At 35.6% G+C, this 18936-nt stretch overlaps 1 protein-coding gene across 1 annotated transcript in view; it reads left to right on the top strand.

The window, feature by feature from the left end:
• Positions 1-1016: 1016 nt before the first annotated feature.
• The window catches only part of LOC137237227 (serine protease gd-like), a 34070-nt gene continuing 16150 nt past the window's right edge, over positions 1017-18936 (top strand). Inside the window, exons 1-4 of the mRNA XM_067760624.1 lie at positions 1017-1095; positions 1193-2170; positions 12738-12903; positions 13053-13776. Coding sequence (XP_067616725.1) covers positions 1943-2170; positions 12738-12903; positions 13053-13776 — 1118 coding nt within the window. The 5' untranslated portion in view covers positions 1017-1095; positions 1193-1942. The remainder of the gene's footprint in view (positions 1096-1192; positions 2171-12737; positions 12904-13052; positions 13777-18936) is intronic.

The following is an 18936-nucleotide window of genomic DNA, read 5'->3' as shown; positions in this document are numbered from 1 at the left end:
AACCGTTAAACCTATCACAACTAAATTTGGCCGAAAGGGTGGCCTTTACTATAAGAAATGCTTCGAGGAAAAATTTACGAAATCGGTTAAGGACCACGCCCACTTTTATATAAAAGATTTTTAAAAGGGTCGTGCACGAATAAAATAAGATATATATTCACAAAAAAGAGCTTTATACAAATAGTATTTCCTTTCCCAAGTGGAACTAAATAAAAAAAGGGAAAAATTAAAATTTATTAAAACTGGCGTGGTACCGCCCCTTTTATGACCAAGAAATTTTCTATATTTCGGTAGCCATAACTCGAAGAAAAACAACGAATAGTAATAAGATTGGGTACACATATTTTCCTTATAGCAGGAAATGTTTAGATTAGAATAATAATAGTTTTGTATTAATGATATTTTACTTTGTACATTTTATTGTAAGAGGGAATACAAATAAAAAATAAATATAAGTAGCTATAACCTCCAAAGAGATTTTAGGCCGAGCTTCTCTTCAAATTTGCGTCGTGCTCCTTTTAAATTTTCCTACTAATTGGCAGGACGGGGCCTACTCGTTTCTATGCAGACTCCGCACGGCATCTGCAAGGCAGGTCAATTTCAATGAAGCACTGAGTGCTTGCCAAAAACTGCCTAGGGGCGACCCCGCTTAGAAAAATTATCTTCTAATTGAAAAACCTTGTTTCTAAAAGTTTGATGTTGCTTTGCCCGGCGGGTGAACACAGGATCTTCGGTATGGTAGGCGGAGCACGCTGCTATCACACCACGGCGGCCGTGAAGATGCGTTAATAAATATGTAAAATAAACAGCAGTGCAAATCCAACGTGGGTTACAACCAAACTTAGACTCCCTTACTTTTTAGGGACTAGTTGTATATTTAAAATATGCCTCAGTAGGATTAGAAAAGTAATTTATCTGCAATGAGCCGTACAATTGAAAGTCACGTTGAGTATAAAATGTTTGGTTACACCCGTACTTGGACACCCTTACTTGTTTCTCTACTGAAATTAATACTGACATAGCAGAAGGCTTTCATATAATGAACACTCTTTGCTTTAATTGGTTTGCTATATCAAGGCATTACAGTCAAGTTTCGTAAGTGATTTCTGGCCTTCTAAGAAGTTCTTGAAAAAGCTCCTCGGGCTCCTATTTAAGTAAATGTATACTTAGTAATTAGTATTTTTTCCCCCAGATTACGAAACAAGGGTGTGACGAGCTCAAAGCCTCCTGAATCGTGAGATGCAAAAAAGATAACATAGTCGAAAGTACATTTAAACCTACGTTCATCAAGAGAAATGTTTATTTATACAAATATACATATGAATGGATTAATTTTTCATTCAAGAGACTACGAATCAGTTTTCAACTTGTCTGAAAACTTACTCAATTTGCGACGCTCACCGCGTTGAGATTTAAATCGCCTAACACGGATCGATGAAGCAATAAGCTGCCAAAGTGTCAATGTGACATTTGTAACTAAGTTCAATGTATTCAAAAGATTAATGAAGCAAATAATTTAAATAAATTGTATTAACAATGAAATGCAGTGAAGTGTGAAACAAGATTGCATTTAGTGATAACAGTGTCTACTTTAATCTAACTAAATAGAAAATAGAATAAGTTAGAGAATAATAGAAAAGCTTGACATAACATAAATTTAATCAAATTCTGTGTATATATAAATAAAAGAAAATGGAAAAACAAATAAAGTTTATAAAAAACACAAATAATGCAAAGTTTTGAAAATGGCTCAAGAAATGTAACTTATGCAACATTTTTTTAATATAATCCTTTACATCTATCAAAAACGAAATTAAATATAAAAACCTGATATAATATACATATATATGTATAAACTTCTATATATATATAAAAGAAATCATAAGTCTAAATATTATATATATAAAACAATTAACTTAAAAGTGAAAATCCATCTTTTAATATGTCCAACAAAATTTGGCCCACTTTTGTGGTGTTGCATTTGTTTTCTCAACCATTTCAATTACCTCTGAATAGCTATGCTCAGCAAGTGCCAGCCATAGCCTGCCCCAACTATTTTCAGTATATGAACGATGGTAATAAATATATTGGACGCATTACGATACCCAATATACCAATGGGAACAACAAGGCTGAGTGTACGCTTCTCACAGAAAATGCCAGTTCAATCGGTAAGTGGATTGAAATGTCGCAGGTGGACTTAAGACGTTTGTAGAAAGTATGTAGGAAAAAGGATGCTAAGCATGTTTCGATCAATATTCTGCTAATATATATATTTAGATTTCAGTAAATCGACCCTAGTACCCGTTTTGATTTTATTGACATTTGTATTATCAGCTTAGATTTGAATGTTTGTATTTTCAGGTTTATCTTCGGATTTGATTCCGGTTGCCGTGTCGTATACGGTTTCAGCTTCACTTCCGGATACCATTATGGGTTATTTTTTGCTTTCAATTTTATAAATATTATTAATCATAAATCAAAAATCGTTAAAACTATCGTAACAAAATTCGGCAGAGATGTTGCCTTTACTATAAGGAATGCTTTGGAAGAAAAATTAACGAAATCGGTTAAGGACCACGCCCACTTTTATATAAAAGATTTTTAATATGATCGTGGTCGAATAAAGTAAGCTATATCTTTGCAAAAAAGAGCTTTATATCAATGGTATTTCATATCCCAAATGTATTTATAACAGTAAATAGGAAAAACTTAAAATTTTAAAAAATGGGCGTGGCACCGCCCCTTTTATGACTTTCACTGTTTCGGGAGCCATAATTCGAAGACAAATTAACATATCGTAATGAAATTGTTGACACATATTTTCCTTATAGCAGAAAATATTTCTAGACGGGATCGGTTAAAGACCACGGCAACTTAGATATAAAACAAGTTTAAAAGGGCTGTAGACTAGAATAATAAGCTATAACTTAGCAAAAAATAGTTTCGAATAAATAATATTTCACTTATCAAGTTTTATTGTAAGAGGAAATGGGGAGACATTTTTTTTTAAACGGGCGGTGCCACGTGTTATGTAGAAAAGTAATCTATCTGAAATGAAATGTACAACTGAAGCTCACGCTGAGTATATAATGTTCGATTACACCCGAACTTAGACACCTTTACTTGTTATAGTTATATTTCAATCTCGGTTTATACCATGTTTCGATGCTGCAGCATCCACAGATCGTAGTTTAATGGAATAATTATTGTTTTCAATGTTCAAATATCGATGCTTTTTTGACCGATCGCTCTGCTCCGTGGCTGGTTTTGTCCAGCGTTCATTCCAGTGGTGGTTTAGTTTTGTTAAGGCTTTAGTTCCGGTTTCGTCTTCGTTTGGAGTTCATATTTCGGTCCGTTTTTTTGGTCTTGGTTTAATTTTCGGTTTCAGTCGAGCATTCGATTCGATTTCGTTTCATTTTCGGCTATGGTTTCGAATTCGATTCCGGCCTCATTTACGAGTATGTTTCAGATTTGGTCTCGATTCGGCTACGGTTTGAGCTCATGTTTCGACCACAATTTTCGTACTGCATCCGGTTTTTGTTCATGTTTTATTTCCGATTCTTGCTCGGTTTCTGATCAGTTTCTCGGTTCTCGTTTGCCATTACGATTCCCATTTGCGATTACGATTACGGATTCGACTCGAGTGTCGCTTCCAGTTTCAGTTCCGGATACCAGCTATCATTTGAGGTCTCGGTACGGATATAGTTGCGATTATGGTTACGGATTCGATTCCAGGATTGCTAAATATTCAATCAATTTTTCTTGATTGAAAAAAAAAAAAATGAACAAAATATTTTTTCAAGTTAGTGAAAAGTTCTCAATTAAAAAAATCTTTTAGGAAGTGTTTTTCCTCATAAGCGTTTTTTCTGAGTGTATTCCCTTTCATATTTTTTATATTTACTTCTTCTTTTTTCAAGTTCTCAATGAGAATTCTAGCGCGATAATAATTGGATGATTTTTCTACTCTGGACACAGAATCCACTGCCTTCTTCAGGAAAAGCTCCAAACTTAATGGCAATGTAAGCAGTGGTGTCTACCCTGAAGATCTTTCATTTTATTTTGTTATAAGGTTGCGGAACCATTGTTGTGTTTTTCATTTTAGCCATAAAAGGGGCTGCTCGATGGCATGCTGGAATTCACTCTGAAACTCATTCAAAAGCTCTTCAGGGCAGGATGTGCTCATTTAATTACGCAATAGATAGTCGCTAAATGAACTGGCCTCTCAATGCATGACAGTGGTGGTATGAATCACAGATCACAGTGATGTTTTTGGGAACTGTGTTGTTGTTGAACTAGAGACGTGGGAAACTGATGGGACCGAGTTAAAAAAATAAAAAAATATATGTAAGGCGCGATAACCTCCGAAGAGATCTAAGGCCGAGCTTCTCTTCAATTTGCGTCGTGCTCCTCTTGCTTTTTCCCTACAAATTGGCCGGACGGGACCTACATATTTTATGCCGACTCCGAACGGCATCTGCAAGGCAGATGAGTTTTCACTGAGAGCTTTTCATGGCAGAAATACACTCGGAGCGCTTGCCAGACACTGCCGAGGGGCGACCCCGCTTAGAAAAATTTTCTTCTAATTGAAAAACCTTATTTCTAAAATTTTGATGTTGCTTTGCCCGGGAGTTGAACCCAGGGCATACGGTGTGATAGGCGGAGCACGCTACCATCACACCACGGTGGCCGCCGATGGGACCGAGTTATACCTGTTAAATAACATCATGCGTTCTCTTGCCTTTTGCTAATACAGAGAAGTTCAACGTGGAAAATAACTTGAAAAATCGTTAAGGTGTTCCGTCAAGCTTGCTCCCCACAAACTTAATCTCCTTACCAATATGAATCGTCTCTGCCTAGGCCCATTTAATACATAGACATAGAAAGTGTTGAACATTTCCTTTTTAAGCCAGAACAAGGATAGACTGGCCTTAACTTACCTACAAGTTTATTTCATTTCCATATTTATTTACTCTTTTCTTTTCTCGGGACGAATCTACACCGTTTACAACAATAATATTCTAAAGTACGCCATATCAATTCCAACTATTCACAAAATATTGGCAGAAATTTTTAGACTTAATTTCTCAATGCGGGTCTAAACTCCAGTTAAAGTTGACATCAAATTTTGCTGCGAATCTCAGCTTAAGCGGCTGAAGTGGTAGGGTATATAGGGTTAAATTCTAGACAACTTTAACTGGAGCTTAAGCCCGTTCTGAAAAACCGCCCCATAATGGCTCTAGTACGAACCTATTAGTGCTATAGCTAAAACGATTGAGAACAAAGCAGTTTAGTATTAGTTTTAATAAGGCAAGTTGATTATGTTAGCTCTAACTAAACACTTTATAAATGCAGTCTACCTCCTCCCTTCCTGATTCACATTTGTTTCTTGCTAAATTAATTACTAAAACAAGCAAAGTTGTTTAAGAAAACAAATATAATAAATTAAAGCGCCAGAAACGTCCGTATTTATGACTTACGCTCACATACATAATTAAAATGGTTTAACTCGAAATCTATAGCGAATTTCGTGAACATGTACATATGTATGTATGTATGTAAATGTACGCAAACAAATCGAAATCCAAGTTTCTTAGTTGTGTAAATATTAGTTGTCCATTGTTTAAGTACCTAACTGCTCATGTCTGGAGCGGGAAACTATATATTTTAACACGTTTTATACATTAGAGTGGCTACATGATATACAATTTGTTGCATTTTCTAACAAAAGAAGTTTGTTGAAAAAATTTCGGAACTCTTGAGAGTATTTTAGGCGTTCGAAACCGTTTGAAAGGCGATTGAACCAAAAAGCTATTGAAGTAAATTTAAGTATGTAGGTCGAACAAAAAAAAAAAAAAAACCATGAAAATGGAGCAAGCTATATATTAGCTGCCTGACCGGTGTCCAAGATTTTGTCTTAAATTATTATTTTTTCTTATTTATTCAAGCTTTATAAATTGCATGCCTTTAGAATGTTAGTTAACTTTTTTGTCGTGCATTTGGGCGAACCCACAATATTTGGAAAAAACAATGTGTAAGTAACTCCAAGTTAACTAAAAAGGTTAAAATTTAGCAAAAAAATATAAATAGAATATGAATGTAGAAAATATTGTGCATCCGGAAATACCGCACACTATGCTTATAAGATTTTGTAATTTAGCGTTCTATATTACTTAAAAAAAATATGTATATAGGTCATTCGGCCAGAGAAGACGCCACGGATAAGAAAATGGAATGAAATGATTGTCTTTTATTGCATGTTAAACGTGAAGCAGTCATACGAACTATCTAGGAATCCTATTTTATTAAGTGTTTTAAGTTTTGTCAAAGATAAGCTAAATATGTACAGCTAAGCACTCGGTTGGAAGTCATTCACCTATTATGTGATTTCAATGCAACTTGTCCTAACCGTCACATGCTAGGTTAGGTTGAACTGGTCGGTCAGTAAAGACCATAGTGTTGCAAGAATTTGTTCGACGACCAAACGAAGAACCTAATCAGGTGCCAGGTCATATGTTATAGAATAACTCCGTGTAATGCTGCTGTCGGGGTAGGGAGCATTAAGCTCCTGTTATGCTAATCATCGATAATCTGCATACCCTCTTAAGTTTTTTGATATACGTACTTTTTGTGTGGCTGTCAACCAAACAAGAACCCAATTTTAAAGTATGAAAGAGTTTGGGTGATAGGCCCCACGTGCATCCTAGCATCCTCTGGCATGCATACAGTGCCGCGGAGGCTTTCTTCGCTCTCTCTTCCACATGAAGTTTTCACGTCACATGCTAAAATAAGCTTCTATTTTTTCTTAGTGAAATATAAAAGTCGCTTCAAGCTACAAAGGTAATTTTGAAAACATTTTTATAGTTTGTCTCAAACTGGAAATAAAGTCATCACTTGTATAAGCGAGTAATTTCGTATTCCCACCGGCAAGCTTAGAAATTGCTAATTTTTTTCTTTGTGCAAATTTATATCTTATGAGCTTTGTACCGAATGACTATTTGCCTTCAAATGACGTAACTAAATAACTGCTATTACTACCAGTTACGTGAAGTTTCAGCCAAAATCGAGTCAAAATAACCCACCCGTAATTATGGAATACCCCATCTGTAAACAAGAATGGATGTGTCTGTTTGTGTGTATGTGTCCTATAGGTGTCTAAAGTTCTGAACCGATTTTGATGAAATTTTCACCGTAGGTTATTTTACTAGCTACATAAAAGTTTGGAAAAGTGGGCGGTTCCATTCCCCCAGATAATATATGTATATTTAATTTTCTAAAAAATTCGAGCTTTTTTGGCTTATACTATTAAAATTCAAATACATATACTCTATGTTTTAATCTTTATAGAATTTAGGAAATGTACAAGGTGCCACGCCTTTCCTTATTTTTTAAGGAAGAATTATATAATTGATATAGTGATTCCATATATGAGCAAATTCAGCTGAAGAGGTAGAGCGAATGAGAATGGGAGTGAGAGTAGGAGAAGAAGTGGAAGTTGAGAATGGGAGTGCGAATGAAATAACGAGGAGAAATGTAAGAAAAAGTGGAAAAAGATGGGATAGAGAGTGATAGGTGGAAGGGAGAACTACTTTTCAAATATAGGCAAACCGATTTTCGGGTGGGGCAATGTAACACGGGTACGCTTGTATTGAATAAAAAAATATCACTCATGTACTAATGGTAAATGAAATACTGAAGAAGAATTTAAACCAAGATTGAACTTGCCGGTACGTGAGGTTAACCAAGGCAGAAACTCTCAACCTTGGATTAACTGAAATTCTATCCAAATAGTCCAAGGCAGGACAGCAAGACAGAAAGTCAATCATGAAAAAGGGAATAAAATTAGATTAGATTAGATTTATTCATTTTCATTTAAATCAAAATATTTTTTACATGTTTACATGTATAAAGTTGCCACTTAAATTAATACATTGAAATTGAAAGAAAAGTAAGGCATTCTATAAAGTTATCTAAAACTTTAGTTTTGGATGCCATCTCAAAATAAATTAATGAATATACACAAATGTGTGTGGGGTGAAAATAGTTAATAATTTATAACCTAAGTTGAAGTTAAAGTTACAAAATGCAAAATAAAATGTAGAACAATAGAAAATAGCAATTGATTTTAAATTCCTAAGCGGTAGGGTTCAGCAAAGTTTTGATGTCGTCGTAAAAAGATTTGATATTTTTTTAAAAATTCAAGCATATTTCTAATGACACTTATAGACGCAGGTAGCGTATTGAAAGCTTTACAAGATACAATAGTAAAAAAGTTATTATAACGGGTAGTACGAGATGTGGAAACAACAACAAGTCCGAGTGAGTTTTGCCTCAAATTATAATTATTCGTGACTAGGCTGCGTAAATACCCACAAGGAATAAAGAATATTTCTAAAGTTTTGTAATAGTACATGTGTTTTACTGGAAGAATTTTCAGCTGTCTACACAACTCCATGCTTTGGTGGAAACGGTTCACATTACATATTTTCCTTATGACACATTTTCGAATAGTAAAAAGTTGCTGGATTTTACTGTAAGACGCACCACCCCAGCAGCATATGCCATATTGAAGCTTAAAGTGAACCAAAGCGTAATAAAGCGTCTTAAGCGTTGCGTTTGAACATATATTCCTTAGACTATAAAAATAGCGCACAGTAGATCGCATGTATGCCTTCAGGCGAGAAATATGTTTGACCAACTTAAGGATTGGTCCACAGAAACACCCAGATATTAGATGGTATCAACTCTTTCAATTGGGAAACACTTATCGCTACAATTTTTTCATGATTAAACGATGTGTCAGAGCACGACATATTGCTAAGAGCGAAAAGTCTGCAGTCAGTTGCGTGGAATATAATGGCAATATCAGGTGAGGTTCTTTGATGTAAATTGAAATACATCAGTTGAGTTTTCTTGCTGACGATCAGTATATTTTTAGCAAACCACACTGTCAACAAATGAACATCGAAGTTAACGCCTGCTACCAAATCCAGATAGTTCGATGAACTATAGGCTATGGCAAGGTCGTCTGCAAAAGCAGTAACCTTTCCATAGAACGGCAAGGAAATAAAGATTTAAAATAAGCAAGGAAAAGTATTGGACTTAGCACAGACCCTTGGGGTACTCCTAAGGTAGTTGTCATAGAATTGCTCAAACAATTGCCAACCTTTACTTTCTGCATTCTTCCTGATAAATATGATTTCAGCCAATTGTATATAAAGCCACGAAAGCCTACGGAATACAATTTATCTAACAGTATTTGGTGATCAACCAAATCAAATGCTTTCGTGATATCAACAAACAGGCCACCACAGTTTTGCTTTTTGTCTAACTCGACATAAATAACGGAACAAAAGCTCACCAGGGCATCTTTTGTTGAGAGTCCAGATCTAAATCCGTATTGCATTGAGCTGAAAAGTTTTTTGTTATTAAGAAAAGAAAGAATTCTACTTTTAACAAGCTTTTCAAAAGTTTTGGAAATAGAAGAATGTAAAGAGAGTGGTCGGTAATTGTTTATATTTTTTTTGTTCCCCTTTTTAAATAAAGGAATGACAACAGCACATTTTAAATCAGTAGGAAAAGTTACAGAGTACACGCTTTTGTTAAACAAATAAATTAAAATGTCAACAAATTTAAAGCGCCTTTTTCAAAATCTGATTTTAAACACCATCAAAGCCACAAGATCTGGAGTTGTCCAAAGATTTTACTATCTTCAGTAATTCAGTGCCAGTAAAAGGTTCAAAGAAAAAACTACTACCTAAATTTGAAATAACTGAGTTATTCATTGAAAGTTCGTATGTATAAGCAGTTGTATGAGTTTGCCCGATTGTTGAAAAGTGACTATTAAAAAGGTTTGCTACAGTTGTGGAATCAGAAATATTTAGGCCACTATTGCATAAAACAATTGATGAGTCAATTGCTTTAGGAGATTTAAAAGGCTGTTTATAACATTCCATTCCTTTTTTGGGTTTACATACGACGACCTGAATTCCTTTCGATAGAAACTGTCGCGTTCCAATCGGACTTCTTTTCTTAACCTTCAACATAGATCTCTATGTCGACTACGAATCCTTGTATTCGAAGGATTTTTAGTGCTCTTTCTTCCAAGCTTGTTTTTAAGGCGAATCTTTTTTACCAACTGCTTGCTGATCCAAGGGTTTAACTTTATATCAGATCTAGGTGAAGTGACGGAGAAGCTTGCAGCCTGAATGTGGCTTATAAAAGTATTTAAAAAAATGTGGTATGCATTGGATACGTCTTCCTCAGCAAAAAATGCCCCAGGACTCAAACCGTAGGCTTTGATTAAGCAAACCGAAATTAATCTTGGTGAATTTTAAACTCACATTACTTCTACTTGCGCTTTTTTTGCATGCAATATTTATTACTATACCAGTCATAGTATGATCTGTAATTTTGAAATCAAGGTTTATGCCGGAAATATTATTAAAAGTACTACAGCTGCTGCGACCAAAAACATGGTCGATGCAGCTTCCAGAAACACTACGAGTAGATAAATTTAAGAATGATATTAAACCATGATTAGTAGGGCGGGTCGATTTAAAAATCGCTCATTGCTCTGTGAAAATCGTATTCTAGGGATCAAAATAAGAAACTTTGCCGAAGGTACCATACCTCTAAAACGAATTCTGATGTCCCCCCGCCCCCCTCCCCCCTTTTTGGGCTGAACTTTTGGGTAGGGGCAATTTCAATTCTACCTGCTGTGTCTTGTGGTGGCTTAAAAAAACAACACAAGCAATTTTACGATATGCAATTGTGTCACAGTGATACCTTCATTTTTTAAAACGGTTGAATAAAAAACCCACACAACTATGTTTACGGCATGTAAATGCATCACAGTGATGCCTTGGTTTTAAAAGGGGGTTGTAAAAACGCTAACTTCTAATATTTTTTTTAATTTCTTTTCTATTACTAAGTTAAATTCATTTTTTCATTTACATATATTCTGACTAAATAAATTTCTAAAGAGAAAAATAAACTCCAAAAAGGAAAAACATAGGCATTTCAAAGTGGGATTTTTCAAAATGTGCCCCTACGACCCAAAGGGGAGGGGGGACATCAGAATTCGTTTTGCAGGTATGGTTCCTTCGGCAAAGTTTCTTATTTTGATCCCTAGAATATGATTTTCACAGAGCAATGGGCGATTTTTTGCCTCCCCACAAATCGACCCGGCCTAATGATTAGCCATAAGCGTTAGGTAGTTATCAGTTGTATCACTCAGTCTGAGGATATCCAAATTAAAGTCACCTAAAATAATGAAATTGCCTGAATTCTCGTTACAAAGAAGAGTTGAAAACTCTTCCAAAAATGTCTGTGCAGAAACCGAATGTAATCACATGAAATTAAAAACTTTGTCAGATATGATTAAGGAGATCTCTAAAATATCTGCGCCTGTAATGTTATACTCGACACATTCACACTGGTAAATATTTCAAACAAAAACTCCAACACCACCTGCAGAATATTGGTCATTAGTGTTAGCAAAAAAAGTATTGTCACGTATCGTAAAGTCTCGTATTTCATGAGAGTATATCCATATTTCAGAAACAAAAATTAAATCTGGTTTGTTTTTAAACAACTCAAGATGACAGACCAAAAGATCATGGGATAGTGAGGGAAGTAGCTAGACATATGCACAGCTGAAAAATAGCGTCAAGTGTCTCCATGGACTTTGCTGGAGTACCAAATGATTCGAGTATAGATCTTCATTCAATTTGGAGGCATGTGCTCGTCCGACCATATTTTGCATTAGAGTTCATGCAGGCTCTTTACCAACCCTTCGCTTCCATGTTTGAACAGCTCGGTGGGTATCCCCTCATTGGCACCTTGCGACTTTTAGTCGGGATATTGCCGTTCTCATTTTGACATGGCCGGGTGCCGGACCGTGTTTTCCATAATCGGCGATTGGGGTATCAGGTTCGTCTTCTCCCTTGGTAGCTAACAGTGACGAGAAGTGCTCACTCTACAAGTTAAGCTCACTCTGTACGCCAGTTGCCAGGTCGTCATTATCATTCCTACATAAATCTGCCCCGTTTTTGTAACCCTTACATATCCCCCGGATGTTTTTGATTATTATTCCTATCAGCCAGCATCTGAAGCTCCTCGCATTGACACCGCCTTGCCTCTCGTTTTTTCCTTGGCTTCCATTTTCCTTCTTTGCGTTACGATAACGCTCCAACTTAAGGCGCGTTGCCGCACCCAAACGTGAAAATAAAGAAACTTAACTTTTTTCGAGGCAGCGTGTCATTTCTCATTGTATCGAATTGTTCTCAGTAAGCAGGTGTGGGAGCCCGTTGAAGTAATCATCTGTTTTATGAACAGTTTTTTGATGGCAAACTTTCTTTGTGTCACAGCGGTGCGCAGAGCAGTGCACGTGTCTTTGGATCTCGATTAGTGCGGACATCCAGGACACTGTAACTTTACCTGCCGTCGATCATGACATGATCGAACTGTTTTCTTTTTAAGCTGGAACTTGCATGGATAAATCGATTCAACTTGTGACCATGATCATTTTGGTGAGTTTATCCTTTTTTCTTCTACAGTATACAGTTTAAAATGACGAAAAATTTCTACGTTGCTCTATTTAAGTCATCGTGTGATCTAGACTAGAAAACTCTTATTACACTGAACTTAAAGACATGTATACATATTTATGTAAATATATACATTTGTGTTTCTAACAATACAAATCATTAATCTTTTATTTACACATACTTACAGAATTACTATGGCCGTTTATCGCTCTATCAAGACCAACAAGCTACTATTAATAATTTGGAACGTGGTTTACCCATTTTGTATCGTGTGGATTTTCCCACACCAAATGTATTACCTAAATTGACGCGCATTGCGATTAATGGATTGGACGTTTGCTTGGCACCTGAATGTGAGTAATTAGTTATTAGTTTTTGTCAGGAAATTTAATCACCCAGTTAAATTTATCTTCGAAACATTTATTTACTGTATTATAATACGAATTGCTCATTAATAAACATATTATTAATTAATAGACGTGTATATAAAATTTTTTTGCAGATACACCACCAAGCACTGTTCTAGATCTACAACATACATTACATACAACAACAATACGCGGCACGAATTCAGTGAATAATAATAATTTTGCAGCTGGACTGATTTATACCATACCCACTAACACATTTCCAAGTCAGAATATTAATCGCATTTCTGCACAAAATCCAACAAATAAACAGCAATCACAATTTGTAAGACCAAGTGTTCTGACGCAGACTGCTGTAGATAGTATATACAATCCTTTACAAAGTTCGAATCCATTTCTTTCGAAAGTTATACAACAAGCAACAGCATCTACAACTCCGCCAGCGATTTCATTGCCTGAGACACGCTTACAGATCCCAACATCTGGAAAAAATTTTACGCAATGCGGTGTGGAAGGCAACACCGTAACACCGTTCATTCATGGTGGTGTAGAACTTTCACGTGGACAATTTCCTTGGTTGGCAGCGATTTATCGTAAGCAATCATCCGGTTTGAGATTTTTATGTGGCGGTTCGTTGGTGTCAGCGAATACCGTTATTACTGCGGCGCATTGTTTTAAATTGAAGTCACTTAAAGCCTCGCAAGTGGTTGTCTATTTGGGACGTCACAATTTGGAAAATTATGGCGAGGTAGGTGTTGTTTCACGTGATTTACGCAATTTGCTAATACATCCCGACTACAGCGATAAGTCGCTGCCCGATGCGGATATAGCGATTTTGCAAATGCAGACAACAGTAAGGCATGTATGATTCTGCTGGGTTTATTCTCACAGCAGTGAAAAGAAAAATAGCTGAGGCAATTTCAATCGAATTTCTTCAATTAAGTTATATTTTTTTATACCCAGCTGTACTTGTACACATGGTATTATAACGTTGATTGGATAACGGTTACTTGTACAGGTATAAAGGAATCGAGATAGATATAGACTTCCTTATATCAAAATCATCAATATCGAAAAACAATTTGATTGAGCCATGTCCGTCCGTCCGTCTGTCCGTTAACACGATAACTTGAGTATATATTGAGATATCTTCACCAAATTTGGTACGCGAGTTTATCTGTACCCAGAATAGATTGGTATTGAAAATGAGCGAAATCGGATGATAACCACGCCCACTTTTTATATATATAACATTTTGGAAAACACAAAAAACTTGATTATTTAGTAAATAATACACCTAGAATGTTGAAATTTGACGTGTGGACTGATGTTGAGACTTCGAAAAATTAAAAAAAATTGTTTACAATGGGCTTGGCACCGCCCACTTGTGATAAAATCAATTTTACAAATATTATTAATCATAAATCAAAAATCGTTAAACCTGTCGTAATAAGATTCGGCAGAGAGGTTGCCTTTACTATAAGGAATGCTTTGAAGAAAAATTAACGTAATCGGTTGAGGACCACGCCCACTTTTATATTAACGATTTTAAAAAGGGTCGTGGACGAATAAAATAAGCTATATCTTTGCAAAAAATAGCTTTATATCAATGCCCCACTATTTTTTATGCAGAAATCCATGGAATAGAACTTTGCGCTAGATAATGTCTACGAAGAGGCTTGTCCTCGAGGAGCATCCGCAGCTAGGCAGAATTAAGTGCCTTGCAATTTTACACAATCACTTCTTAGGTAGAAGAGGAATGCATTAATAATATTCTTTATTTGTTTATTTATTTATTGTTACATTTAACAAAAATTTACCAAAAGCGCGCTTCGTTGTTGTGATTTGTACAAGTTAAGTTATGATGCCTATTGCACATCTCTGCTAAGTGAACAATATGCCTAGCTTCTCTACGTAGCCTCAAACAACTAATTAGCAACCAAGTCAAATGGCAAGGTCAATTGATGCAGAGCAAAACAAACCAACAAATGATCATCGCTTGCCTAACAACAATCCAACTCAAATGCCCATCGCTTGTCTAACAGAGCTTGCCCAACAACAGCGCAACTAATCGCACAAAAGCACTACGTGACGCTACCATAGTAACATCATATGCAAGCCAACAGCATAACAACCCACTGCATACGATCACAGCATAGCAACATCATATGCACGGGCTTGGTATGCAACCCAACGGTAGAACAAGTAATCGCGCGTGGTTCTATCATAGCAACGGCAGGTTTAATATCCAGCCCAGCAACGCACTGCACAATGTCACTGCTTGCGCTTGCTTACCATAGCAACGTGATGGTCGTAGGCAGGCATAAAGAGAAGCGTTAAAACTGATCGCGCGACGTCGCTGCTTGCACTTACCTAGCAACTTGCACTTATCATAGCATCACATGCGCTAGCAACAACAACTGAATGTGCGACCGTTTTACATATGATAACAGCAGCAGCAGAATGGCATTAGGAAAGGTATTTAAGGAGGCATCATTGCCTTTCGAGGGTAATTCAGTTTAATCAGAGAAGTTGCACGGTCAACTAATTAGTTGCTAAATATTTAAAGTTATTTTAAATAAAGTGTTAAAGTGTATTAAAATAAAGTGTTGTGTTGTGTTATTTATTTAAGAAAAGCAAGGACCATAAGGACCTGCATAACTGGCGCCCAACTATAGTGCAAACCCAAGAGTATAAAAAATACACATATCCTTTAAAGAAGGATTACAATAAAAAAAAAATTAAAATCAAATAAAATAAAAAACAGTGCGAGTGCTTTAAAAAAAATTGATATATCCTTTAAATAAGGGTTATAATTAAAAACAAGACAGTGCAAGACATAAGTGTTTTTAAAAAGCTATATCCTTGACCATTAAAATAAACCAGTGTTCGGAAAAACTTTAAATGAAGTGAATGTCCTTCAAGGAAGTGTGAAAAAAAAGTAAATTCAAAGAAAAATTACTGAATAGTTAAAATATATTAACTTAAAAGCTATTTAAAAAAAAAAAAGTGTACAGAAAAAGGAAAATAAAATCATCCTTATAAAATAAACCAATGTTTGAAAAACGTTATCTAAAATAAAAATCCTTGAAAAAGGATAAGTGAAAACAAACAGTAAATTCAAATAAAAATTAGTGAAACAACTTCGAAATAAATACCTATCCTTAAAAATATAAGAACAAGCATATTAATTTAAAGGATATTAGGAAAATAGACAGTGTAAAAAAAAGCATATAAAAAGTGGCAGAAAAGCAACCAACAATATTCTAGAGAAGAGGAAAATTAAATAGTTGTGAAAAAATTTCGTTTTGACGGTAAATTCTGAATTATTTAAATAAAAGAAAGGTACAAAAAAAACACTGAATACAAATACAATACGCTAAAACAATAATTATTAAATTGTGATGAACATCTTCAAACAGACATTTTTCTAAAAAAAGACGTTGATTTAAAAACTAAAGGCACCCTCTAAATTAAAAAAAATCTGGAAGTGGCATCTGTAAATCGCAGGACGAAATACTTCACCAATCAACAGGACCCTCGTTACTTCGATATATATGTACGTATAAAAAATTATTAGTTTTAAGAATTGCATTAATAAATATCTATATTCCAATTATCATTATTATAAAAAATTTATAGTGTTTCTACAAAAAATGTTAATAAAAAAATGGATAGAAATGCAGTGGCTAGTTTACTGGCGTCGACAGTAGAAGTGGTTGAAGAGAACTTTAGGGAACAATTAGCAGAGCTAAGACGTGATTTTCAGAGTATTATACCTAAAAGAGTAGAAGTTTTCAGTCCCGTAACTATTTTTGCAGGTACGCAAAGTAGCCATACGGATCTTAATTTGATTAAGTCTCTACCAGAATTTAGGGGTAAAATATCTGAATATCCAGCATGGAGGGAAGCAGCTAGGTTCGCGATAAACTATTATACCGAGGGCTCGGAGCCATATTATATTGCCATGGGTATTTTGCGTAACAAAATAACGTCGGCAGCTAACGAAAATCTTAGCGCTTTTAACACTCCGCTAAACTTTAAAGCCATTATTTCTAAGTTAGACCAATTATATGCAGATAAACGACCACTCCACATATCAGAAAATCAGCTCAATATATTGGTGCAGGGACAAGTGTCTATTAGTGAATATTATGATGTAGTTGATAGGCAACTTACTTTGATTCTAAACAAAAATATTATGACATATAGCAGTAATGAGGAACTTTGCAATGCGTTTAATGTAAAGGCTAGGGAAAACGCTTTAAGGGTATTCATTTCCGGTCTCAGGCGCCGATTGCGATACCCTTTTCTCTGCGAACCCCCCAGACTTACCCAGTGCACTAGCTGCAGCGCAAGAGTTGCAACATAATCGAGACAGATATAACTTCGCGCATACATATGCCTCGGGAAGATTGCCACAAGTACATCAAAGTACCCCATTTTCTAATACTCCTCCTCATCCAAATCGATCAAATCCAAGCAGTTCAGCACAATACCCCGTTCCAATGGAAATAGATCAGGGAACCTCTTGTTTCAGAAGAAATCCTCAAATCAGAAACAATCCTTTCGAACAGCGAAATCGCCAACAAACATTTCAACAGGGAAATAGTTCAAATCGACTAAAATCTCATCAACAGCGGACGCGGCAACAAGCCAACAACTTTGCCCAACCTCAACAACAATTCAAGAAACCTTACAATAACACTACCTCCACTCAAGCACCCTTTAACAAACTGCAACGTATTAACGCTATGGAAAATAATTCATTTTCCACGGCAGTGGACGGGTACGAAGACCCTTTGTCGAATGAACCATACTACTCCGAAATGGAAGATAATCAGCCTCTAGATGAGATAAATTTTTTAGGCTAAGGTCGAACTTGCCCTTCATTACTCGAACTTTACCTAATGGGCAAGTTCTTAAAATTCTGATAGACACGGGAACCGCGAAAAATTACATAAAAAAATATGGTTTTTTGAAAGGAATAACCGCCACACAATATCCCTTTCAACTAAGATCTATAAATGGTGTAAATAAAATTTCTGAGAAATGTAAAGTCAATATTCTAGGAACGACTGCTACTTTTTATATATTACCCCAATTAGATACTTTTGATGGAATCATTGGATATGATTTGTTGAAAGATATCGAGGCAAATATTGACACAAAAGCTGGACTGATTTTCCATAAAAACGGAAAAGAGAATCTCAACTTTTTTCAATGTCAGGAAGTTAACATGGCTCATACTAAAAAAATTGAAACACCTTGTAGTATTGAAACACTTAAACAAAATAATTTTAACGCATTTGCGAACCCCAATAGAGCTCTTCCGTATAACACAAATGTAATAGCAAGTATAGACATGGTAACTGATAAGCCAATTTATTCAAGAAGCTATCCTTACCCAATATCAGTATCGAATTTTATTAACAACGAAATTGAGTCCCTACTTAAAGACGGCATAATAAGGAAATCATATTCACCCTATAACTCGCCTGTTCATGTAGTTTCAAAGAAAGGGTTAGATGATGACGGAAACCAAAAGTTGAGAATGGTCATCGACTTTCGGAAGCTAAATGAACATACTACATCTGACAAATATCCAATCCCAGATACTACAGTAATACTCTCAAATTTAGGTAAGTCCAAGTTATTTACGACACTCGATCTTAAATCAGCGTTCCACCAGATTTGCCTTCGAGAGAAAGATAGGTGCAAAACAGCATTCAGCGTAAACAATGGCAAGTATGAGTTTTGCCGTTTGCCATTTGGCTTGAAAAATGCGCCAAGCATATTTCAAAGGGCAATAGATGACATTTTGCGTGAAGACATTGGGAAAATATGTCACGTTTACGTTGATGACATCATCATTTTCTCACCAGACGAAAGTTCCCATTATAGGCATGTCGATTCCATTCTAAAGAAAATCGAGCGAGCAGGAATGCGAGTGTCCTTAGAAAAATCTAAATTTTTTAGGAACGAAGTCGAATTTTTAGGTTTCACAGTCTCGCATAA

This window comes from Eurosta solidaginis, chromosome 1 (genome assembly GCF_040869045.1).
Source record: "Eurosta solidaginis isolate ZX-2024a chromosome 1, ASM4086904v1, whole genome shotgun sequence".
NCBI lineage: Eukaryota > Metazoa > Arthropoda > Insecta > Diptera > Tephritidae > Eurosta > Eurosta solidaginis.
The sequence above is the reverse complement of the archived record's forward strand: the minus strand, read 5'-3'. Positions and strand labels throughout refer to the sequence as shown.